Below are 22,468 nucleotides of genomic sequence, written 5' to 3'. Positions count from 1 at the left end.
GGACGTGTTCATGAATGGGACACACGACAACAACAATGTCGCTCTCTATGCCTCAGCCGGGGAAGACCCTCACCTCTCGGACACGGACGAAGACAATGCGCCCGACGCCGTGATCATGGGCGATTACTCGGCCCGTTTCGAAGAGCTCATGAGCGACGGCGACAATGGCGGAGAACAAGGGGAGGACGATGCCGATGACGACGAAGAGGAGGGATTTGTCTACGATGGAGTTGATGCGGACCCAACTGGTGGATATCGCGAGCAGCTCCGCCAGGTACTGGGTGCGGACCACGAGGAGGATGAACTCGAAGAGGAGCAGGAGGTCGAGCGGTCCCTTGTTCATGAAGTTGCGGAAAACGAGAAGTTTGCCGCGACTATTGAAGACGAGGCTGCAGTAAGTACTCGTGCAAGCCCACACGCCCTCTCCAGTTGCTCATCTCGCTTTCTACAGTCTGTCCGCATCTTTCCCCGACGTTCCCCATCTCCCAGGAAAGCAAATCTCCCCGCCACTCCTTTGCGAACACTGAGTCAGCTTGGGAATGGCTCACCCTTGCGCTCGCCCTCGTCGCGCCCTTACCTTCACCCAACCATCTCCCGTCTTCGTTCCGTCACCCCTCAACCTTCTCGCACCTCTTCCGCAGCGAGCGGCGCGACTCTTCATTCACATCTCCACGAATCCGCATCAGTTGTTCCCTCGCACTTCTCCGCCCTCTCCCGGTCATCCTCCATCACCAACCTATCCGCAAACGAGGCTTCAGCACGAGACGAGCTTGTCCGTGAAATCCTCCGCTGGACTCAGCTGCGCGTTGTCGGAGAACATATTTATGCTGGTCAGGGCCCCAAGACATCTGCACTGTTCGGCATCCAGTCGTCTGGATCACCTACCGTAATGGCCGCCAACGGGCTGATCTGTGTGGGGACAGACTCTGGTCGCGTTCTCGTATTCGACTTCAAGCAGACTCTGAAGTGTGTTTGTGGCAGTGATGCTTCAGGTAAGCCATTTTCCCGTTTGGTTTGCACCATCTAATGCGCGACCGAAGAGAAAACAATGGGAGCCGTTACGTCTTTGGCACTCTCCTTTGACCACACGTACGTCGCGGTAGGCCATGCAGCCGGTCATGTCGAACTCTACGACCTGCGTTCCCCCAAGGCCCCCGCACGCGTTGTTCCACCCACCACTCTCGCTGCCGTCGCTTCGGGCCGGCAAGAGGGCCATCTCCCCGGATCCCGCATCGTTAGCGTTGGCTTCATAGCTGGACGCCATACCGCACTCGTCTCAGCAGATGACTGCGGTCTTGCGTTCTACCACAGCCTGGGCAAGGTTCTCTTTGTCGATGCGACGGATATTCTTCGCATCCTTGGCAAGTATCCGGAGGAAGAAGCTCCTGAAATCCCCTCAGGATTGGGTCACCGTTTCCGCCGCCGAAAGACCCGCAAGCCTGCCACCATTCTATCCATGGTACCTTTACCCTTGGGCACGGCTGCGCATCCCACGGATTCGTATAATCTCATCGCCCTTCTCACACCCATCAAACTCGTCATCGTCGGCCTCAAGCCATCTCCGAAGACATGGTACAGACGACATCGGGAATCGGAGGAGGAAGTGAATTCCAAGTCAAGGTTCAAGGGTACTCTGGCGTGGTTCCCTAGTGTTACCGTCGGTTCAGACTTGACCTCATCTCCGGAGCGTGACACCAAGAAGACTCAGGCAAATGGTGCCCATCCCACATCCACACCGATGCTCGTGTACACATGGGGCGAATCCATGCACCTGCTCCGTGTGTCAGAGTCCAAGATCACGCAGAACGTCAAAGACGCTAAAGGCAAAGTCAACAAGGTTGAAGTCGGTAGGATTGTCTTTGAGGAGGTCGGCACCTGGACCGCTAGCGACGATATCCTAGCGCTCCAATGGCTGAACGTCAACGTGAGTAGCTTGGATTCCTTAGCGCTTCTCCTCTCCCTTTTACTAATGCCAGGCTGCACCAGCAAATCATTGTGCTGACGAAGATTGGGTTCGAGATCCACGACGTACGCACATTCAAGTTGGTGGAACGTGAATCATTCGACGCGTGGTCGCTAGTGTCTCCCACTTTGAGCCACACCACCAATGGGACCATCACCTATTCGGACGCAGTGTCAGAAGTGGCACACAGTGTTCGTGTCTATAAAGGCAAGATATTCCTGTTGGTACGTCGACCCTTGCTATACCATCCGAGTACACTCTCATGTGAACTTGCAGGGACAGCACGGTATCCAAGTGGGCACACTTCTCACCTGGGCTGATCGTATCCTACACTTTGTCGAGGACGGCGACTTCCTCAGCGCCATCGATCTCACTCGGTCATACCTCGTCGGAGAAGCCCCAGGCAATAGGAACGGCCTTCCTGATGATCCGGAGAGACTCAAGTCGGTCATAGGGCAGAAACTTCGTGAACTCATGGTTGCCTCTGCCCAGTACGCCTTTTCCGAGGATCGCATGAGGGACGGAACACACGTTACCGCGGACGGACGCGGAGTCGATCGCACGGTCCTCTTCGAAGGCCTGGTATCTACTTGCGCTCGCGCTAGCATGGCTCTGGAAGATTTCGATTTCTTCTTTGAGGACCTCTTCCAGTACTACGAAAACAGCGGCATCTCAGGCATATTCCTCGCTCAGTTGGAACCGTTCATGCTCAACGGAGACATTCGTCAAGTTCCACCTCGGATCACCCAACGCCTCATAGCCCTCCACGCAGAGGTGAACCGTTCCGACCTCGTGGAGAAACTCATTTGGCATACCGACCCCGAATGCCTCGATGTCAACCAGGCCATACCGCTGTGCCAGCAATACCACCTGTACGATGCTCTCATCTACATCTACACTCGGGCGATCAAGGACTACCTGGCCCCGGTGGTCGAGCTCATGGGTCTCATTCGTCGCGTCCATCAGCATCGGAGGCAGCGGGCCAATTCGTCGCCGACATCGATGAACTCCACGGATGAAAAGTCAATAGAGCCGGTCATCCTCAGCGCCTACAAAGTTTATCCTTTCCTCGCCGACACGCTGACCGGTCTTACATATCCTTCCGAGGAGCCCCTTCCCGAAGATGAGGCTTTTGAGGCGAAGAATGCGATGTACGAATTCCTGTTCTTTGGGCATTCTAGTGTGTGGCCCGCAGGTGAAGGTGGAAAACTCGTTCTCACAGCTGACGAGGATAGTGGGGTGGAGCCGACGTACCCGTACGCACGACTTCTCTTGCGATTCGACCCAGAAGCGTTCCTCCATACTCTCGACCTTGCCTTCGAGGATGCGTATCTCAATGACAAAACCAGGAAAGTTAATCGCTTGGTAATCACCAAGATCCTCCTCGAGATCCTGGCGACACCAAATCTCTCGCCGGAGGAGCGAACGTTCGTTCACATCTTCATCGCCCGCAATGTACCGAAATACTCCCAGTTCATCGAGCTCCGTCCCAGCACTCTGAACAACATCCTCATCGGCCTCGCAGAAGATCCCGACACGAGCACACGAGAAGACCGGCAGCTCGCCGCAGAATTTCTGCTATCGGCTTACACTCCCCACGAGAGCGAGCGGATACTAGATCTCTTCAAAGAAGCCGGATTCTATCGGATTCTTCGCTCCTGGTATCGGCAAGGACAACAGTGGCCGGAACTGTTGATGACCTTCCTCGAGGACGAGGACTTGCCGCGCCGAGACGTCTTTCCCTCGGTCCACGAGGTTCTAGTTTCTGCCAAGCGAGTCAATAAAGGAAAGCTTCCGGACAACGTAGCCATTACCCTTCGCCAATCATTGCCCGATCTTCTCGACGTCAATATCGGGAACACAGCTGCTCTCATTAACGAGCATATCCCCGATTGCCATGAGGCTGCCCTTGGCGCATTGGGTCCGGACTACGATCAAGAGCGCTTCGTGTATCTGCAACGCCTCCTTCAACCGCCGCAGAAGCAGGATGAGGATGATGTCGTCTTCCTCCACCGCAAAACCACGACCCCACCCGACTTATCCCTTCTATCCGGCACACCTATGTTTCCCTTCACTGCCGCTTTGATCCCTCCACCCTTATTTCATCCCTTCAACATCTACCCGTTGGTTTCTTGGACGGCGCGGAAACGGCTCGTATTTGCGAGGAATATGAGGCTTACGACGCCGTTGTATGGCTCGTCGATCGCGACGGCGAGCCTAGGTCTGCCCTTACCAAAGCGGATGCTTTCGATCAGCAGCTCTCTACACGAATAGCGGAGGCCATTGTCTCTAACGACGACAAGTCCCAAGATGCTATATCACGCTCCTTGCACAAGCTTGAAGGCGTCACCGGGACCTCGATAGCTCTTTGCCTAGAACGCTCTCAAGTTACGGCCTCCACCGAGTTCACGTTGGAAGACCTCTGGTTCCAGCTCTTAAGCAGCCAGATCGACTGTGTCCAGCACGTCGCAAGCTGCTGTTCGTTGGAAGCGCTCGGCCCGACGGAAGGTGTACCAACGGACGACCCCCGCGCACAACGCGAGCATGGGACAATCTCTGCCCTCCGCTCCCTCGTACACAAGACGTTCTCCGCCCTCATGTCTGTCAGTTCTACGCGCGCGGTGTCATTCCCCCGCCTCTTCAAACGGCTTGTTAGCTCTGCGTCCACATCCAAAGGCAACGTCTCCAAAGGCACGCTCTACACCGAATTCCGCACAATCCTCACAGGGATGCTTGAGTCCTTCCGTTCCGAGGGCGACATGCTCGTCATTACCAAGCACCTTGTAGATCGTGACGTCGCGGACACGATCAGGGAGCTCGTCGCGGAACGGGACAAGGGCTGGGCACCCGCGCGTGGAGCATGTGGAGGCTGCGGGTCCGCGTTCTTCAGCAGCAAAACGCTTGAAGACAGGCCAGGCGGAGGTGGCGGGGAGGTACAGCCAGAGAGCGAGCCAGTCATCGTATCACGGACAGGAGCCATATACCATACTAGATGCTTACCATCGGAATTCTCTACTAATCAAGTCGTCAATGTACATTAACAGTAGTTTCAGACACTTCTTCCTGGTTCCTATTGCAAGCATGCGGGCGTTGCAGCATCGTATATATTAGCGATCGAGCAGCGGTTGTACTGTACTTCAGCTTTCCTCCGTGAGACTGGACCGAGCCATCTCAGCCAAGCTCCGGTATGTCGCGCTCTCCTGTACCCCGACCCCAAGAGACTCTGCCTCTCGCCCAAAAGCGTCTACGTCGAGGATCATCTGTGTCCGGATCTTTTCTTCGTCCGCTCGGGCATCATCTTCGCGCGAACTTGAGCCGAAGAGGGAGTACGTCGAACGCTGACCCTTCTTCAGCCGTCGGAGCGACTCCTCGGTCTTCTTCATGGCCGCGAGGAAATAGATGTATCGTTGCGCCACAATCTCGAACACCTCTTCCGCGACGACCTTGAGATATGCGTCCTTGAGCGCCGACCCGGGACCATCAACTGTCTGAATCGCGAAGAAGGCCTTGGTGTGCTTAAAGACAAGGGACACGAAGTAGCTAGGTTCCGTGGGGACACGCTGGTTGGACGACATTGCGCGAAATTGTGACGGGATGGAGCGCATCGAAAGGAGGGCGTCGCAGCCGCGCCGAGCCAGAATGACGACGATCTGGTTGAGGAGGGTGGGGGCAAGCGTTGTGAGCCTGGAAAGGGCATGTTTCAAGGCGTCTGTGAACTCGAGTGAGCGGACGGTCCAATGTATGGAGTGCCTCAGGCACCTTCTGCACTTGTCCCTTCCTCGCCCTCGGACGAAGACGCGTCGGGAAGCATCGTGTTGAGCTCCTCCATCCACAACTTTAGGACACCGATCTCCATCGCCTTGATGTCGGTCACTGCGGTGGCGAATTGCTGCAGAAGCATGTCGTCAGCAGCGATACTCTCCGCAGAAGCTGCTTCCGTCGGTATCGGTGTGCTGGACCGCACTGCCGGCGAAACGGCAACCTAGATCACAGACTGTTAGTGCTGGAGACCCCCTCGAAGTATAGCTAATCATCTCACCCCAGCGCGCTCGGCTGCAACGGCGGCTGCAACCTTTGCATTAGGCTCGAAGGGAGGCAGACTTTTATCAAGCCATGTTTGGTATCGGCTCAGGATCTGTGCAAGTTCGATGAGGACACAGAGATTGAAGATTATGTGGGAACGAACCTGCAATGTGAATCTCCAGAATCTGGGCGCGAGCTCAGGGATGTAGACCTCTGCGCTCCAACTGGCACGGATGGCATCGAGAACAGCAACTGCTTGAGGTGTCACAAACGGGGCGAATACTGTCCGATTGTCAAGTTTGGGGTCTTCGCAACAAGCAGACTTAGTGCTCACCCTTTGTTGCTGACCTCTCCAGCTTGGTATTGAGAAGAGCTTCCTCTAATCTTGAGACAATCTCTTTCCATCGCAGCTGGAAGTACACCGGCAACTGCCATCGCCGTTCAAACGAGGTATAAACAATGTGCTTGCGCATCGCTTCCACAGATTGCACAGATGGGGCAAGGAACTCGAGAGCTCGGATGAACGCTTGCGTCGTCTCGTGATGCTACGGCGAGCATGTCAGTCCATCCACCCTCCGAAGATGACTGCTTGCGCACCTTGCGAAACTCATCCGGCTTGCCTGCTGCGAAAATAACGGATCCCAGCTCATCCATGAGTGAGCGGCCGATCTCGGACCATACAACGTTCGCCATGATGTCGAACCCGGGCTCTTCCCCATCGCGCTGTGAGTCGGATCGCGAGCCGGACTTGACGCATACGGCCTCTGCGATCTCCATTACACGACGTATGTCGCGGTCGATGAAACGGAGGACGGCGTTGTACAGTGCTGCAAGCGTGTCGTCCGTTTCGTCGAGGATGTGCGCGTGCGAGGCGGAGCCAGAACTTGCACCTGTGTCTGCGCGCAGGGCGAATTCGAACGGATTCTGCTTGGTGGCGAAGGCCGTGAAGGGAGTGTATGGCGTTCGAGGAGGGAAGGAAGCCGTCACGGGAGGAGCAGGTGATGATCCAGCTCGCGATGGGAATCCAGGTGTATGAGGAACAACGGGGGAGTGCGGAGCAGAGAGTGCTCCAGGATAAATAGTCTAAATATTGAGTCAACAAACGCGGAAGAGTGGTCGAGATGGGGGAATACCTTCTTTGTGAAATCCCTGACTACCTCTCGCCTCAGGACATCCTCGGCGTCGCGCCAGAGCCCCAGGACATCATAGGTACGCAAGCACTCCGTTATGTCAGCGTATAGCTTGGACTTTTCGATCTCGGTGACTTTGCTGGCTTTCCCTGGCTCCCTCCCCCAATTAAGGAACTCAGCGTGGTCGAGAAGAGATGATCAAGATCGGACGACAATGTAGACTTGATACGATCGACGCGCTGTATGCATAGGTGTCAGCAAGCAATGTGAGAGCTAGAGTAAGGACGGCTCACAAACCCATTGAGACTCGTCGATGAAGGCACAAGGTTCAGTCCTTGCCCGAGAGATATGATACAACAGCTGGGTATACTCAGAAGCAACCCGAGCTATGTGCTTAGCACGATTCCCTCGCGACCTGCCGTAGACAAAAATGAGAGATAGCACAACTTCAAGTACTGTCGACCTGACCTGTCCTCGAGATTGGTCTCTGAGCGAGGCTGCAAAGGAATATTGCCAACGACAGCAGATTCCGGCTCAGGATCGCCTGGCGAGGAGATGAGCAATAAGCTTTCCAGTCGGGTAATGGACTCTGAGATCTTGAGAAGCAGATGGAGGAATGTCTTTTCCTCGCGGATGACTGTTCGGCAGTCAAGTTTTTCTTTGATCTCGTCCTGGATAACCTGGAGCGTTTTCCGGGCATCCTAAAGACAATGCATTGGTGGAAACATCACAGTCTACAGAGCAAGCACAACGTACGAGGACGCGCGTTCTCAAGTCCCCAACGGTCGCTTCATGCTCTCCAGCCTCGTACCCTCGTCTCTGAGATCAGTGCTGAGGCTAATGAACGCTTCGTAATCATCATTGATGAGCTTTACCAGCTCCTCCTTGAGCGTAGAGAGATAGTCTCTGAGCTCGGTGCGGAGATCGGGGAGGGAGGTGTATGCGCGCGAAAGGAGGAATTGCTCGACGTCAAAAGACTCGGCGGAGAGGTAAGCGTCGTTGTGGGAGAGGGGAACGTGCACCGGTAGTTTGTGCGCCTCTTCCGGTAGATCGTCGTGTTCTCCTGTGCCATTCGCTCGTTTGGCTGATGCTTCGCGCACCGCGAGCTCCTCGGCGAGTCGGTCGAGCTCGAAGGGATCTCTGGAGGCAACTGCGTCGGGACTTTTGGCAGAGGTCATCACTCAGAGTGACCGGAGCTTGTCGCTATATCTTCGGGAAGGCTGCCACGATGATGTTGGGCGTGGGGTGGGGGTAGGAGATGGGGGCGTCATGGCCTGGTTGGCCGGCATGCGCGCTCGACGCGTCAAGCACGTGATGACCACTGGACACGCGTCCAATACTCTCAGCGCCGTCCACTGCCCAGTACTTGCGCGCGGCAGTGCGCACCGTGCGCGGTGAATCTCACTCAGTCGCCACGAACTGTCGGCTCTCCTCCGCCACTACCTCATTTCACTTTGCAAAATCGTTGAAACACATTGAATGGCTCCTCCTCCTTCTGCCCGCCCATGGGCAGGCTCACCCTACCGTCGTCGCCGGCTCCTTTGGACTGTTGCCCTTCTCACTATTGGCAGCGTCTTTTGCCTCACGCAGTATGGCCCTCCAGCCTTCTCTCTTTCTGAATCATTCAAGGACATGAGCTTTTCCTCGGGCTCTTCGCGCGCGGGACTTGTCGGTCAGGCCAAAGCTGCGATGTACGCTGGAGAAGGCGCATTGAAAGACTTGCAAGAGATGGATGCACTGCTTCACTTCCTCACCGCCTACCCGGAGCGTACATTCAACGAGGATGGGCAGACATTCCGCGTGGAGGGGATGGGTAGCGTCGAAGTCGATCCTTCGAAGCCTGTCGACCTAAGGATCTACGCCCCTGACGGACGCTACGACTGGGATGAGTATATGAAACAGGTTCAGAAGAATCCTCTCGTTGTTTTCAGCAAGACATATTGCCCGTAAGTTCTTCCCTCCAACTCCGCGAGCTCGTTTTAGACCCAAATGTCAAACACTCCTTAGATATTCCAAGAAAGCGAAGAAACTTCTTAACTCCTACGACCTCACTCCTCCTCCGCTTGTCTTCGAGCTCGACAAACGTTCAGACGGGCCTCAGGTACAAGCTATCTTGAAGAGGCTAACGAAACATGCAACTGTGCCTAACATTGTTCTCAATGTATGTATGTTTCGCGTACGCATGTTCATACATCATTCATTACGAAACACAGGGGAAGTCAATCGGCGGCTCCGACCATCTCGAAGGAATGCATGCACAGGGCCTTTTGAAAACTCTCCTTGGAGGCAATGGTCTGAAAATCAACGGGAACGTGTGATCAAGTGGCCTCGCCAAGAACCGAGCGTGATCCTGAAACCGCTGTGCTCTACCGAGGGATACCGTGCTAGGATGTAGTATGGAGTCTTGCATCCAAGGCGGCGAGAGCAGACCCAGCCACATAGCAGTCTAGTGAGTTCCTGTTGACAATTTGAGCCTTGAATTAACACTGAGAAGGAAGGAGGTTCACCTTGGTGTTGGACAGGCAGTCTAATCATACCCCGACATCGAAACTAGGCGCTCTATCATCCAGTTTCGAATGTAGTGCCGGGATGTATATCTTACGTCTTCCATCGAGCGACTCTTCCCACTGGTGGGAGTTTTGCCGTACATTTCGCCAGCCACCAGTTCGACCCCCACGTGGTCACTGTGAGAAATCGCAATCTTCCTCACTGTCCAGCATACATCGGTATACATCGCGCTTCGGTGGCTTGGAACGTCATGTGCGAAGGTTCGGACAGGTACTCAAGGCTCGCATGACTTGCATACAGCATCACCATCCCGGCGATGGCCCAAGATATGGACATACGCTGGCGACACATTTCCGCGGGCTAGGTGGTCGAGGGGCCTTCAAGTTGTGGTTGCCCGTGCCACTCCTCGAACGTGCTACATGGCTGTGAGTCGTTGTGCAGCTGCAGCTTAGTTTTGGCACGTGCTCGCGTGAAGCCTACAGGATCACAGCAGCACAGCTCCTCAAGACGGTGTCAATGAGGGGCCATCAAAATATTGCCAAAGTCTTCACACCCATCCTTTGCGTCCCAAGATCCAGAAGGGATGGGGGCTGAAGCTTGAAGTGCCGACGCGTTAACAGGGAATCCTAGGTGACGGCTATGTACACCGTCCCCGGCTCCAGGAACGGCGCAATCTTCCCGGGCGTCGCCGTGCGAGCGGCATTGTTCTCCCGCATGCTTCCATCCTATCATGCTACTTATCGCACCCGCCTTTCCCTTGGCTCATCACCATCGGCGGTAGACGGGGTCACGCTCGTCCCGGGTTCAATACGTGTTATATAGAGGCTTCCCCACTCTCGCTGTCTCGCCAACATTTCCCGCAGTGTATCGGCATTCTCCCCAGCCTCGTCATGGCTTTGGTGTTCCTTCCTCTCCTTGCGGCCACTGGTACGGCTATTGCTGCACAGTTTCCCTTGTCCGACATCACCAAGTCCACGGTCGGCTTCAAGAACACAGTCCCTAACAAATTCATTGTTGAGGTCGACAATGCGAACGACATCCCAACCAGGCGGGCATTCGACACTCGCTCGGTGCGCGTGTTGGAGAGGGGTTCTACAGCGAACCGCTGACCAAACTGAACCTACAGGCCCACGAGATCGTATATGACTCTCTCCGGAAGCGGGATATGAGTTTCCAGGTTGTGAAGGAGTTCGACTCTCCTGGTCTATTCCTCGGCTCTCTTTTGTCACTTGAGGTGGGTCGCCCCCTCCGCATTCCGTAACTCAAGCTCACGTCCCCTACAGGAGGCTAACGTAGGTTGCCATGCGTTGCCTATTTGCATAGACATACTTACGCCGCTGTCCAGGATGCCGCAAAAGTCCTTGATATCCCCGGCGTCAAGGCCATCCGCCCGGTCACGTTGATTCCCGCTCCCAAGCCCGTGAAGATGCATATTGTCACTGGAACAGATGACTCTGCGCTCCCGCCTGACACGGAGTCCACCCATATCCTCACGAATGTCGACAAAGTCCATGCTCAAGGATTCTTTGGAAAGGGGTAAAGATCGGAATGTGCGTATCTCATGATCTGTGGATGCTGTCTATTCTCATCATTTTACTGCAGCATCGACACTGGTACATAACCCACATTCCGCAGGACACTCGCTGCTGGCTCACTGATTAACTGCTCAGGTACGGACTACACCAACCCTTTCCTTGGCGGTGCTTTTGGCCCGGTAACAAGGTCATCGGAGGGTTCGATTTCGTAGGAGATGCCTACAGTCAGTCGGAAATCTGTACACATGGACTTGTGCACGCGTTCATGAAACTTTTTCAGCCGGCGCCAATACTCCTATTCCGGACAACGACCCGCTGGATACGTGCAACGGTCATGGTACTCACGTTGCAGTGCGTAAAGACGGGCTTGTTTCAAGGCTTTATTCTCATTGGTGTCTAGGGAATCATCGGCGCTGATCCAGGCAACCCGTTCAATATCTCTGGTGTTGCGTATCAAGCGTCGATAAACTCTTACAGAGTCTTCGGCTGCGAGGGCTCGGTCACAGATGACAGTAAGCTTCAACCGCTAGCTTTGGGGGGATGCTGATCATTGACCGGGTCTCGTAGTCCTCGTCGAAGCCCTCCTCCTCGGCGTACAAGACGGCAACGATATCCTGACCATGTCCCTTGGTGGTGCCGATGGATGGACCGAGAGTTCTAGCGCCGTCGTCTCCAGCAGGATATCTCAAATGGGCAAGATTGTGACGATTGCTGCCGGTTCGTAGTTGCCGCCAACTCAACATCTTATCCCTGCTTATAATGATTATCTCATGGGGCCTTGTAGGCAACGACGGTTCTGTAGGCTCATGGTACACCTCCAGCCCTGGAAACGCTATCGACGCGATTTCCGTAGCGAGTACCGACAACACTGTCAACACTCTTCAAAACGCTACAATCAACGGCATTGAGCACGACCCCGTGACGTACTTTAGCCTGAACCCCCTTCCAGTGGATGGCGCGCGGCCCATTTTCGCCACGAGCAATGACACGACTGTCGTGGACGATGCTTGCAACCCCTTGCCGGATGATACGCCTGACCTTTCCGGCTCTGTGGTTCTTGTGCGGCGTGGTACCTGTACTTTTGTGAGTATCAACGACAGGAAAGGAGAACTGTCTCTCACATGAGCTATCATTACTTGTAGGTCACAAAACTCACGAACATCGCAGCGAAAGGCGGAAACGTGACGTTAATCTACGAGTAAGCATATTTGTCTTCACGATGTCTCCAAGTCTGACCAACTTCATTCCCGTTAGCAATGGCAATGGCTTTTCGGCCATTGCTGTTGGTGACTTCACTGCCGCTCTCATTCAGGCCGCAGATGGGGTTTCGGTGAGTTGTGCTCTGCTCATCGAAGGGCACACGATAACTGTGCTGCCCAGCTTGTCCAAGCGATTGCTTCTGGAGAGGCGATCACCGTTTCCTTCCCGAACAGCCCCTTCACCTTCCCGGTCGCTGATGGCGGTCTCGTCTCGTCGTTCACAAGCTATGGTCCTTCGAATGACTTCTTCTTTAAGCCTGCTATTGCCGCGCCTGGTGGAAACATCTTGTCGACGTTCCCCGTGGCCCTGGGCACGTTCGCCGTTCTCTCCGGGACCTCTATGGCTACCCCATTCATGGCCGGCGTCTCCGCGCTCTTGTTCGAGGTGCGGGCAACTCACCCGCCGTCGGCCGCATGGCACGCAATCTCTTTGAGATGACTGCCAGCGCGTGGCTTCCTCTCATACCGACGGCGACCCCCTTCAGACGCTCACACAGCAAGGTGCCGGTCTTGTTGACGCGTTCAAGGCCATTCACACCGACGTGTTCATCACCCCTACCGAGCTCATCACCAACGATACTGCTCACTTTCGCGGCTCGTGAGTACTACCCCAATGGCCATCTCTATAGCGCTGCTGAAAACTGGAGGTTGCAGCCAAACCTTCACAGTCAAGAACACAGGCAAGACCAAGAAGACTTTCAAGCTCACCCACATTCCTGCCGGGACCGCCATGACCGTCCAGCCCGACAGCATCTTCCCGGCCGACGGCCCTGTCCCGCTTGACGCCACCGCCGCGTCGGTCACCATCTCCCCCAGCACGATCACTGTCCTCCCCGGTTCCTCCAAGACCGTCTTCGTGTCCATCAGTCCGCCCAAAGGCCTCCCGCCGCGCAGTTCCCCGTCTTCTCCGGCTTCATCGAGCTCGCGAGCCCGACCGGCGAGTCCTACCAGGTCACCTACCTCGGACTCGCCGCGTCGCTCAAGGACATGCCCGTCGTCGACGACACCGACTTCTTCTTCGGGGTGCCCTTGCCCTCACTCGTCGACGCCACGGGCAACCTCTCCGACGAGCCGAGCAACTTCACGTTCGTCGGCGACGACTTCCCGTCGATCGTCATGCGCCTCAACTTCGGCACGCCCGTGTTCCGCCTCGACCTCGTCGACGCGAACATTCAACTTTCCACGACGATCCCGACGCGCGACGTCGAGGACGAGGCGAGCCATGTGCTTTCGCGCGCGACGTTCTCATTCCCGTTCGGTGGGCCCAAGGGCGGCTCGTTCGCCAAGGTCAAGACGCTCGGCTCGCTCTTCGAGGCCGACTTCCTGCCGCGCAACTCGGATCTGAACGTACGTTCACAGTCGTGCCATTACCATTTGGCAGAGTGCTGACGGCGGCTTTTAGGACGGAACTGGCTTCAACGAGCTCTCGTTCCCTACACCGACTTTCGCCAACGGGACGACCATCCCCAACGGCTCGTATCGTTTCCTGCTCCGTGTTCTCAAGGTCACCGGCGACATCACACGTGAGGAGGACTACGAGAGCTGGCTGAGCCCTGTGATTGGCATCCAGGCCTGATTATTTTGTATATACCTACGATCCTGGGTGCAGCGATAGGCCTATCTTGTCGGAGGAATATTCATTCGTTTATCCCCTGACACGCGATGTTCTCCGAAGGTTATTCAAACAGCGTCGTAAATCGCAGACCGGATAGCATAGTCAACTAATGCGCATGCTACTCTAAGCAAGTGACGCCCAACTACAAATACAGCAAGACTAACATTCAACTTAGGCCTTCAGCGGAAGACCATCCGAACCCAACAACGACTCTGATGCATCCAAGGTCCTCGGACCATCACCGACACGGGTATGAATGAGACCCTTCACCGCACCGACGGGGAAGGGCTTCGCAACAGCCTCGTTGAACCCAGGTACAAGCTTGCCTTGGACACCAGCCACGCCAAAGAGGCCGAAGGGGTCCTTGAACGCGTCCGCTTGGGGGAAGTACTTGACGATGAGCTCGACGATCTCCTTCAGGTTCTCCTTGGGCGCGTAGATGACCGCGTTCGGGCCGGCGTCGTAGGTGTACGCCGCCTTGAGCTTGCCGCCGTTCTCGACCGCGATGCGGTTGTACTCGACGACGAGCGCGATGATCGCACGCGAGACGTCGTTCATGTAGAAGATCGGCGGGTCCGTGTCGAGCGCGACAGCGTGGAACTGATTCGAGTCCTGCATCGTGATGCGCGCGAAGGCGTCGAAGTCGCGCGCGCGGATCGCGTCCGAGATCGCGGCCATGCGCGCGGGCACGATGTGCTTGATGCGGTGCTGGAGGAGCGTGGAGGTCTCGACGGTGCGCTGCATGCCCGCAGTGGAGGACGTGCCCTTCTTGTGGTCCGAAACGACGCAGATGAGCGCGTGCATGTCGGGCCAATGCTCGCGCGGCGCGATCTCGACCGCGTGCGAGTCGAGCCCATCGGCGCGCTCGCCCACTTGCCAGGCGACGTAGCCGCCGAAGAGGGAGCGACAAGCAGAGCCGGAGCCCTGCCGCGCGACGAGGGAAAGGTGGGATGCGTCGGTGGGGAGCTTGTAGAGCGCGGCAAGGGAGGCGACTAGCGCGGCGAAACCGGCAGCGGAGGACGCGAGGCCGGCGGCGGTGGGGAAGTTGTTGCGGGAGCATATGTGGACGGGGAAAGGAGAAATCTTGGACGCGTCGGTGGACGTTGTCGCAGTGATGCAGCGTGGGTGCTCACCTTGGGCAGAGACGCGTCCTTGTCCTCCTGCTCTTCCCGCAGCGCCTTCATTTCCTTGATGCAGGTCGCGAGACGGCCGCCATCCTTGATCTCCTCTTCTTCACCGTTCAGCCAGAGCCTGTCCTTCTTGAAGGAGGGGTCGGCGCGCGAGGTGGTTGTTGCGCGCAGGTGGTCCTGGTCGAGGGTGACGGACAGAGAAGAGTTGGTGGGGAGGATGAGCTTGGTGTCGCGCTTGCCCCAGTACCTGAGAGACCGTCAATCAAAACCACAGCTGGGAGCAGGGGTACGAACTTGATGACGGCGATGTTGACGGGGGCAGAGGCGGTCGCCTGGAAGACGGACATGGCGGAGAGAGGGGAGTGGCGAGAGGAGAGCACGCTGGCAAGGCTTAAGTACTGAGGGAAGGAGGAGGACGCATTGCACGATGTCTGGTAATCTGCAAATCGTACGGCTTGTATGCGCGGGTTACTATATCGGGCATGCCAGATAGCAGCCCGTCATTTTATGAAGACAAGCGCCCGCAAGCGCCCGTGGCGAGTGGTGCGGGTCCTGCGGCCGCGTACGGCACAGGAGACAGACATCGGACGAGCGTGCGTGGTCTGCGGGTGGGCGGAGACACGGCGGCGGCTGGGAGAGGTCCGGGGGTCGGAGGGCGAGCACCACCGGATTTCAACGGTCGGAGCGGGACTGAGAGATTAGTCAGCCGAGGGCGCCGCGCAAGTGCTGTGCTCCTCATCTCGGGGAACGACAGACTCTCCACGCTCGCTGTTCCTCACGACGCCCACGACTCCATCCGACGCCTTCCCCCTTTCTTCCTGTCTTCATAGTCGTTCCCTCTTCTTCTTCTTCCCTCCGCCCCCTCCCTCCCGACTTCCAGAGTGGCGACTCTCTCCGCCAATGCCATGTACTATCCTCAACAATCCCCGGGCATTGCCCACAAGCTCCCCTCGCACCAGCATCCAGGGCAAGTCCATGACCAGTCGCCGTGGGGTAGGCATCCGGGATATGGACCCACGAACAACTCCCAGCCTCCCACTTCCCCAGCCTACCCTCTTTTCGCCCATGCGAACGGTACAATGACCGCCATGCAGCACCACCCCCACCAACATATGCCTGGTCCTCTCACCCATCACCCCCACCAGAACTCCTTGTCGCACCCACACTACCAGTCTCCACCGAACGGGAATGGAATGCAAGGCCCGCACGGGGTGATAGGTCAGGGTGGCTCACCAGGGGCGGTAACTTTGCAGGCTTTGCCCCCTCATTGGCACCAACAAATGCTCAAGTATGAGGTGAGTGCAATTACCCACATTCTCTCGTCTCTCTGCGCGGTTTCCTCCGCGCGATGATGTCTTGTGCGCCCTCCGGGCTGCTGCCGAACACGACATCTCCCCTCCCTAGGCATCCGTTTGGATTCATGTTTTACTTGTGTGCTGATTATCTTCTTCTCTCTACTCCAGATGATCCGTGCTTCGAAATCGCCACACCATCGAGCGAGAGCGAGTGCCATGGCCGCGCGTACTGTGCAGAAGTCCGCGATCCCCATCCAGAACCCCAATGCCATCAAGGTCGTTGCGCCGAACGGAACCAACAAAGACCCAGACGCAGCTACAGCCACCTCTCCATCGGTGAAGTCACAGACAGCTTCCGAGTCGTCTCCAACAGTCGCCAGTGCCGTCGCCAACCATCCGTCAGCCACTGTTCCACCCGTGGCAGAAGGGTCGCGACCATCCGCACTGAGGGCTCCCGGAAACAACTGGCAATCGCTGGACATGGGCGGAGTTGGCATCCGCAACATTCCTACCACTTCTGGACTCTTTTCCTTCACCTTCCTGACCAACCTCTATCTCAACCACAATGACCTCACCGCCATCCCCCCTCAAATCTCCAAACTCCGTCACCTCGAGCTCCTTGACCTCTCGGGCAATCATCTCGAATCGATCCCTCCGGAGCTTGGGATGCTCACGTCGCTCAAAGAACTCTACCTGTTCGACAACGCTCTGAGGAAGCTTCCCCATGAACTCGGCACCCTTCATCAACTTCAAACGTTGGGAGTTGAGGGCAACCCTCTCGACCTCTCGCTGAAGCAGATGGTGCAGAAGGACGGTACACATGCTCTCATCGCTTTCCTTCGCGACTCCTGCCCCATTCCGGCGTCTCCTCCTGAGCGTCAGTGGACACAATTTGTGAGCCAGCCGGAACGAGACGCCATGGCCAGCGACCCGAACGCCGAGACTTTCTCTCTGTTCTGCTACAACATCCTCTGCGAACGCTGCGCAACGGAGCGTTTGTACGGGTACACCCCTTCGTGGGCCCTTCAATGGGACTACAGGAAGGAACTCATCATGAACGAGATCCTGAACTACACTGGCGGCCAAAAATAATGCCCACCCCCTGCCACCTATTTCTCTAGGCGCATCGGGAGGGGCCAGCGAGATATTGGTTGGCCCGTAGTACAGACCTCTTGTAATGCAAACGATTCATACCTGACTTGTGCAAATGCGGGGGAAGCTGGGTGAGAAACGGGCGCGATAGGCGATGGGCGCCTATTCTGACAGGACACTCGCGCCGCATTGCCTGCATTGATTCTCTCATTCCTCCACGACGCTTTCACAAAACCTCACGACACTTTGGATTTATCTTCGCCCTATCTATAGCTTCTATTCCCCACTATGGTGGTCTGCACCCCTACCAAACTCGCTCGTATTCGTGACTTCCTTAATCCTGCTCTCGGTACACCCAAGTCCTACACTCAAATCGGCCGTATCCTCGGCATGGATCGTCGTACAGTCTCCCGCAATGCAGCACTCATTGAGCAATCCCAAGACCCTTATTTCCGACCACATAAACCTGGACGACCTCGAGTTCTCACTAGTGGAGACTTGATGCAAGCTAAACTTGCCCTCGCCCGAGGTCATGCTCAAAACGCGACCGACGTTGCTCGCAAGTACTTCCCTCGTATCAGCGACCGAACAATGCGCCGTGCTCTCGCTGAGGTCGGTCTCCATGGACGGGTACGGCGACGGAAGCCCCTGCTTACTTGTCTCAATGTGAGACAGCGCAAGATGTGGGCAACGGAGTTTGCGAAGTGGGAGCAGGAAAGATGGGACCTGGTTATCTTCTCCGATGAGTCCAAGTTCAACATCTTCGGCTCAGACGGGAAGCAGTACTGCAGGAGGAGGGATGGGGAGGCTTTCCTGGACCGGAACGTGAAAAAGGCAGTCAAGCACGGTGGAGGGAGTGTGATGGTGTGGGGATGTATCACTTCGAAAGGCGTTGGACGCCTCCACCGGATCAGGGGGACAATGAATGCCGAAGTCTACTGTGGTGTCTTGGAGGAGTCCCTTCTAGGGACTCTCCGTGACCTTGGTATGTCCCCCCGTCAAATCTTTCTTGTGCAAGACAACGATCCGAAACACACATCACGTCGAGCACAACACTGGTTCACCTCTAACAACATCACCACAATGCCCTGGCCAGCCTCTTCGCCTGACATGAACATCATTGAGCATGTCTGGGACTATCTAGACCGTCAAGTGCGCCGGCGGAGCCCTCTTCCTCAAAACCAGGAGCAACTTTGGGTGGCACTGCAGGAGGAGTGGTACCGGATTGACCTCGCTTACATACACAGTTTGTACAACTCCCTCCCCGCACGTGTAGCAGAGCTCAAGGCTGCTCGGGGTCACCACACTCACTACTAGTTACCAGTCCTTCTAGTTTAGCTTCTATCATGATTTTTGTCGTTCGCTGCCTGGCTTGTGTGACACTGTGTGACAGGGTGACTCTTCATGTTGGCCTTCTAGCTCTCCCAATACCTGGCCGATCCGCACCAAACAAGCACCCGTGGATTGATCTCAAACGTCTCTACATGTACATACAAGAATCATGGGGAACGGATAGAAAACGAGTCAGTTATGACGCGCACTAGACGCCCAAGCCGGACCGGGCATTACTTTTGGCCGCCAGTGTACAACTCGGATTTTATCTGCCTTCAAGAAGTTGACAACGCCCAGTACGAGGACTACTTCTCGAAGAAGCTCGCTCAACACGACTACGAGGGTGCGCACTGGCCCAAGTCGCGTTACAAGATGATGAGCGAGAACGAGAGGCGGTTGGTAGATGGGTGCGCTACGTTCTACAAGGCATCCAAGTGAGTTGATGAGTTTTTGAATGGTTGCGCTTGATTGACCATCGCGTCAGGTATACACTTGTGGAAAAACACTTGATCGAGTTCAGTGCGGTAGCCATGCAGCGTCCTGATTTCAAGAAGACCGACGACATGTTCAATCGAGTCCTTGGAAAAGATCACATCGCTGTCGTGACGCTTCTGGAGAACAAGGAGACGGGTACTCGTATCATCATCGCGAACACTCATCTTCACTGGGACCCAGCATATCGCGATGTCAAGCTAGTGCAGGTCGCTCTGCTCATTGAGGAGGTCGAGAAGATTGCGCAGAACTTCGCCAAGTACCCCCCTCGTCTCCCTCCCACTCCCTCCTCAGCAGCTTCTTCCTCAACCAGCCCTTCAGTGAGCGAGAACAATGCTTCGTCGCGTCCACCCCCAGTTTACTCCGATGGATACAAGATTCCGGTGATCGTTTGTGGGGACTTCAACTCGATCCCCAACAGTGGCGTGTACGAGTTCCTGTCGAACGGTACTATTGCACCGGACCACGAGGATTTCATGTCCCACACCTACGGCAAGTACACCACCGAGGGTATCCGCCATCGCTTGGGGATGAAGAGTGCCTACGCCGCCACGGGCGAACCACCCTTCACCAACTTCACGACAAGTTTCTACGATCCCATCGACTACATCTGGTACTCGACCTCGCACCTTTCCGTCAACTCCGTCCTTGGGCCAGTCGATCCTGCATACATCGAGAAGCAAGTGGGCTTCCCCAATGCTCACTTCCCGTCAGAGTACGTCCCTTTACGATGTGTATTTAACGTTCACGCGCTCATGACTGTGCATTCGACAGTCATCTCGCGATTGTATCGGAGTTCCGCCTACGGCCACAGCGAGAGGTTGCCCCACCTACCGCTCGCCCGCCGCCGGTTTTCCCGGAGTCGTCGCGTGCTCACGCCTGAGCACTGGGGACTCCCTCGGACACTCCATCCCCACACATGGCACTCCTATCCCACCTTTGTTTTGCACATAGTGTGTTCTTGTAATTACACTACACTTCCTCCGCGCCCGGGCGAGACATCGCACGGTCGTAGCAGCAGTCCTTTCTTTTTACTCCCCCTTTCTTAGCCCCCCTGTACCCGACTTCACTGCGCGGTGTCTCGGTCGTGTTGTGCGACTTTACCCGGCTGTGAAGTCTTGTGCGTTGTGTCTCTCCGTGTGATCGTTTGTGTTATTCTTTATAATTTACGTGTCACTCCATCTCTCCGATTCGCACTCGCATCCCTCATCCCTCCTCATTCCTTGACCTACCCGGTGATTCCCAGCTCTCCTCATCTCGTCGTGTCCACTTGTCTCCCGTCTGCTTGCTTTCTCGTACTGGTACATACATACTCTGTCGCGTTGGACCCACTCTGCAAAACTGTAGCATGTGCGTGTACGGCTGTCGTCTTGTTCGATATAAAACTCTGTTCAAATCTCTCATTCACTTGGAGTGCCAGTCTTGCGTGCACACGTCCAAGGTCGTCGAGATTGATCGAAGTAAAAACGGCAGGTACTCGTTTCTGAGTCCAATCACGTTGCTCAGATCATGCGCGAATGATCTTCAAGATTTCGTCCACAGCAGACTGCACATCGCTGAAGTCCAACTTCTCGGCTGCAACGGCGTCGTCCATGTGCTTCTCTTGAGTGGTCCCCGAGAGGGGCGTGACCCCGTTCAGCTGTGCGATTCGGAAGAGCACTTGAGCGGGGGTGCACTTCTTGCTCGCAGCAATGGCTTGGACAGCCGCGCTCGAAAGGAGGCTCGGAGATCCTGAGAGCGTCCAGAATGACCTGAGTGCCAAGGTGTCAGCCCCCAACGGCTCGCGCAGGTAGGAACCAGCAGGCTCACTGATACTGGATCCCGCGCTCGACGCAGTACGCCCAGACGCCCGCGTCCCACCGGTTGCGCTCGAACCAGCGGTTCTGGACGACGTCCGGGCGGGCGCCGCCGTCGCGCTCGAGCGCGGCGAGGACCGCAGGCTCGTACGCGTTGCTCACGCCGATCGCGCGCACGACGCCCTCGGCGCGCAGCGCGACGAGCGCGCGCCACGCCGCGAGCGTGTCGGGGAGCGTGCGCAGAGGGGAGTGGAGGAGGACGCTGTCGAGGTAGGCGGTGTGGAGGTGCGCGAGCGAGGTCTGCACGGAGGCGCGGACTTGGCTCGCGACGTCGGCCGTGGGGTCGTAGGGGAGTGGTTGCGAGGCGTCTTGGCCGTCGATGGGAGTGTATCTAGATGATGTGTTCTGTGAGTGGGTGAAAGGAGGGAGATAAGGGGGGTGGGCGGACTTGGTTTGGAGGAAGAGGTCTTCACGCTTGAACCCATGTTTCTCGTAGAGGATCTGGAGCGCGGTGCCGACCAAGTCTTCCCTAGACGGAATATGAGCAAGTGCGCATGAAGCGGCTAATGCTATGCAGAAGCAGAAACAGTCTCACGCACCGGTAGTGTTTTGGTTGACAAGCTGCATCAGCGCACAGTGGACACCGTTTAGCATTGCACAAGGCAGACCTCGGGACTGTAGGTGCACCATACCTGTATCTATCGCCCTGAAGCCGTGGAGCACCGCATTGACGACGAATGCCGTCGTGCGCTCCTTCTTCCTAGCATAGTGCGAGGGTTAGGCATAGACGATTCAAAGACGACAGTAGAGTCTACGGCCTACCAGGCAGTACCATAGACGATCTTCGCAACGACGGCCATCGCTTGGACTAGAACTTCAAGTCATGAGTGAGCGTTGAGTGAGTCGGAGCATTAGTATATGGTATTGGTACATCTGACAACAGCAGTAAAACGTATACTGGTACATCCAGGTTAAGCGCAACTGGCACTTTGGTATGACACTATGGCCGAGTGGTTAAGGCGACAGATTCGAACGCGTCCGACTATTTGACCATCTGTTTCCCTCTGGGAGCGCAGGTTCAAATCCTGCTGGTGTCGTTTTGGCAGCCTTACCATTCAGCTCTCTAGCCAGCGCTTGAGTGTTGTTCTCTCTTTGCCGCGCCGATGGCATTACTAACTCGGCTTTTCCTAGCCCGCGACGGGCTCCCGCGACCCCGAATCTTTACATGACCGCACTGGATGGCACGTCTTGATATTCTGGCGGACAGACCCGGATGCTGCTGTTGTTTTCTGTCGGTG

General features: G+C 56.2%; 8 protein-coding genes and 1 non-coding gene across 9 annotated transcripts; 6 read left to right on the top strand and 3 right to left on the bottom strand.

Annotated features, from left to right (window-relative positions):
- Nucleotides 1–10: 10 nt before the first annotated feature.
- Nucleotides 11–5,004, top strand: BXZ73DRAFT_90441 (Golgi CORVET complex core vacuolar protein 8-domain-containing protein; the record flags this gene model as incomplete). The annotated part of the gene is made up of 6 exons (XM_048025641.1): nt 11–394; nt 533–1,007; nt 1,056–1,924; nt 1,987–2,187; nt 2,240–3,961; nt 4,129–5,004. The coding sequence occupies 6 exons, from the start codon at nt 11–13 to the stop codon at nt 5,002–5,004; spliced, it is 4,527 nt and encodes a 1,508-aa protein (XP_047877230.1).
- Nucleotides 5,005–5,100: 96 nt separating this feature from the next.
- Nucleotides 5,101–8,294, bottom strand: BXZ73DRAFT_90440 (COG complex component; the record flags this gene model as incomplete). Its single annotated transcript, XM_048025640.1, has 12 exons — nt 5,101–5,672; nt 5,723–5,945; nt 6,003–6,098; nt 6,150–6,268; nt 6,321–6,531; nt 6,584–7,069; nt 7,120–7,265; nt 7,292–7,355; nt 7,414–7,531; nt 7,585–7,817; nt 7,873–7,904; nt 7,928–8,294. The coding sequence occupies 12 exons, from the start codon at nt 8,292–8,294 to the stop codon at nt 5,101–5,103; spliced, it is 2,667 nt and encodes an 888-aa protein (XP_047877229.1).
- A 301-nt stretch (nt 8,295–8,595) lies between these two features.
- BXZ73DRAFT_90439 (glutaredoxin) lies at nt 8,596–9,434 on the top strand (the record flags this gene model as incomplete). Its single annotated transcript, XM_048025639.1, has 3 exons — nt 8,596–9,062; nt 9,124–9,277; nt 9,330–9,434. 3 exons carry the CDS (start codon nt 8,596–8,598, stop codon nt 9,432–9,434), a joined length of 726 nt encoding a protein of 241 aa, XP_047877228.1.
- Nucleotides 9,435–10,514: 1,080 nt separating this feature from the next.
- Nucleotides 10,515–13,994, top strand: BXZ73DRAFT_90438 (subtilisin-like protease; the record flags this gene model as incomplete). The annotated part of the gene is made up of 15 exons (XM_048025638.1): nt 10,515–10,694; nt 10,751–10,858; nt 10,970–11,160; nt 11,295–11,398; nt 11,440–11,510; nt 11,560–11,671; nt 11,727–11,876; nt 11,944–12,242; nt 12,302–12,357; nt 12,414–12,489; nt 12,540–12,803; nt 12,865–13,016; nt 13,073–13,274; nt 13,313–13,765; nt 13,821–13,994. 15 exons carry the CDS (start codon nt 10,515–10,517, stop codon nt 13,992–13,994), a joined length of 2,592 nt encoding a protein of 863 aa, XP_047877227.1.
- A 210-nt stretch (nt 13,995–14,204) lies between these two features.
- Nucleotides 14,205–15,510, bottom strand: BXZ73DRAFT_102126 (Diphosphomevalonate decarboxylase; the record flags this gene model as incomplete). The annotated part of the gene is made up of 3 exons (XM_048015121.1): nt 14,205–15,116; nt 15,167–15,410; nt 15,458–15,510. 3 exons carry the CDS (start codon nt 15,508–15,510, stop codon nt 14,205–14,207), a joined length of 1,209 nt encoding a protein of 402 aa, XP_047877226.1.
- Nucleotides 15,511–16,674: 1,164 nt separating this feature from the next.
- Nucleotides 16,675–17,550, top strand: BXZ73DRAFT_102125 (uncharacterized protein; the record flags this gene model as incomplete). Its single annotated transcript, XM_048015120.1, has 1 exon — nt 16,675–17,550. The coding sequence occupies one exon, from the start codon at nt 16,675–16,677 to the stop codon at nt 17,548–17,550; it is 876 nt and encodes a 291-aa protein (XP_047877225.1).
- A 1,704-nt stretch (nt 17,551–19,254) lies between these two features.
- On the top strand, nt 19,255–20,257 carry BXZ73DRAFT_78143 (Endonuclease/exonuclease/phosphatase; the record flags this gene model as incomplete). Its single annotated transcript, XM_048022815.1, has 3 exons — nt 19,255–19,316; nt 19,367–20,089; nt 20,149–20,257. The coding sequence occupies 3 exons, from the start codon at nt 19,255–19,257 to the stop codon at nt 20,255–20,257; spliced, it is 894 nt and encodes a 297-aa protein (XP_047877224.1).
- A 624-nt stretch (nt 20,258–20,881) lies between these two features.
- Nucleotides 20,882–22,030, bottom strand: BXZ73DRAFT_47880 (Aldo/keto reductase; the record flags this gene model as incomplete). Its single annotated transcript, XM_048019951.1, has 6 exons — nt 20,882–21,125; nt 21,184–21,561; nt 21,619–21,699; nt 21,770–21,791; nt 21,863–21,930; nt 21,993–22,030. 6 exons carry the CDS (start codon nt 22,028–22,030, stop codon nt 20,882–20,884), a joined length of 831 nt encoding a protein of 276 aa, XP_047877223.1.
- Nucleotides 22,031–22,166: 136 nt separating this feature from the next.
- On the top strand, nt 22,167–22,267 carry BXZ73DRAFT_t117. The gene has a single exon. It is a non-coding gene; the product is annotated as a tRNA-Ser (tRNA).
- Nucleotides 22,268–22,468: the final 201 nt, after the last annotated feature.

This window comes from Epithele typhae, assembly GCF_022376455.1.
Source record: "Epithele typhae strain CBS 203.58 chromosome Unknown BXZ73scaffold_29, whole genome shotgun sequence".
Taxonomy (NCBI): domain Eukaryota; kingdom Fungi; phylum Basidiomycota; class Agaricomycetes; order Polyporales; family Epitheliaceae; genus Epithele; species Epithele typhae.
Note: the sequence above shows the minus strand (reverse complement) of the source record. Positions and strands in the feature narration are given on the sequence as shown.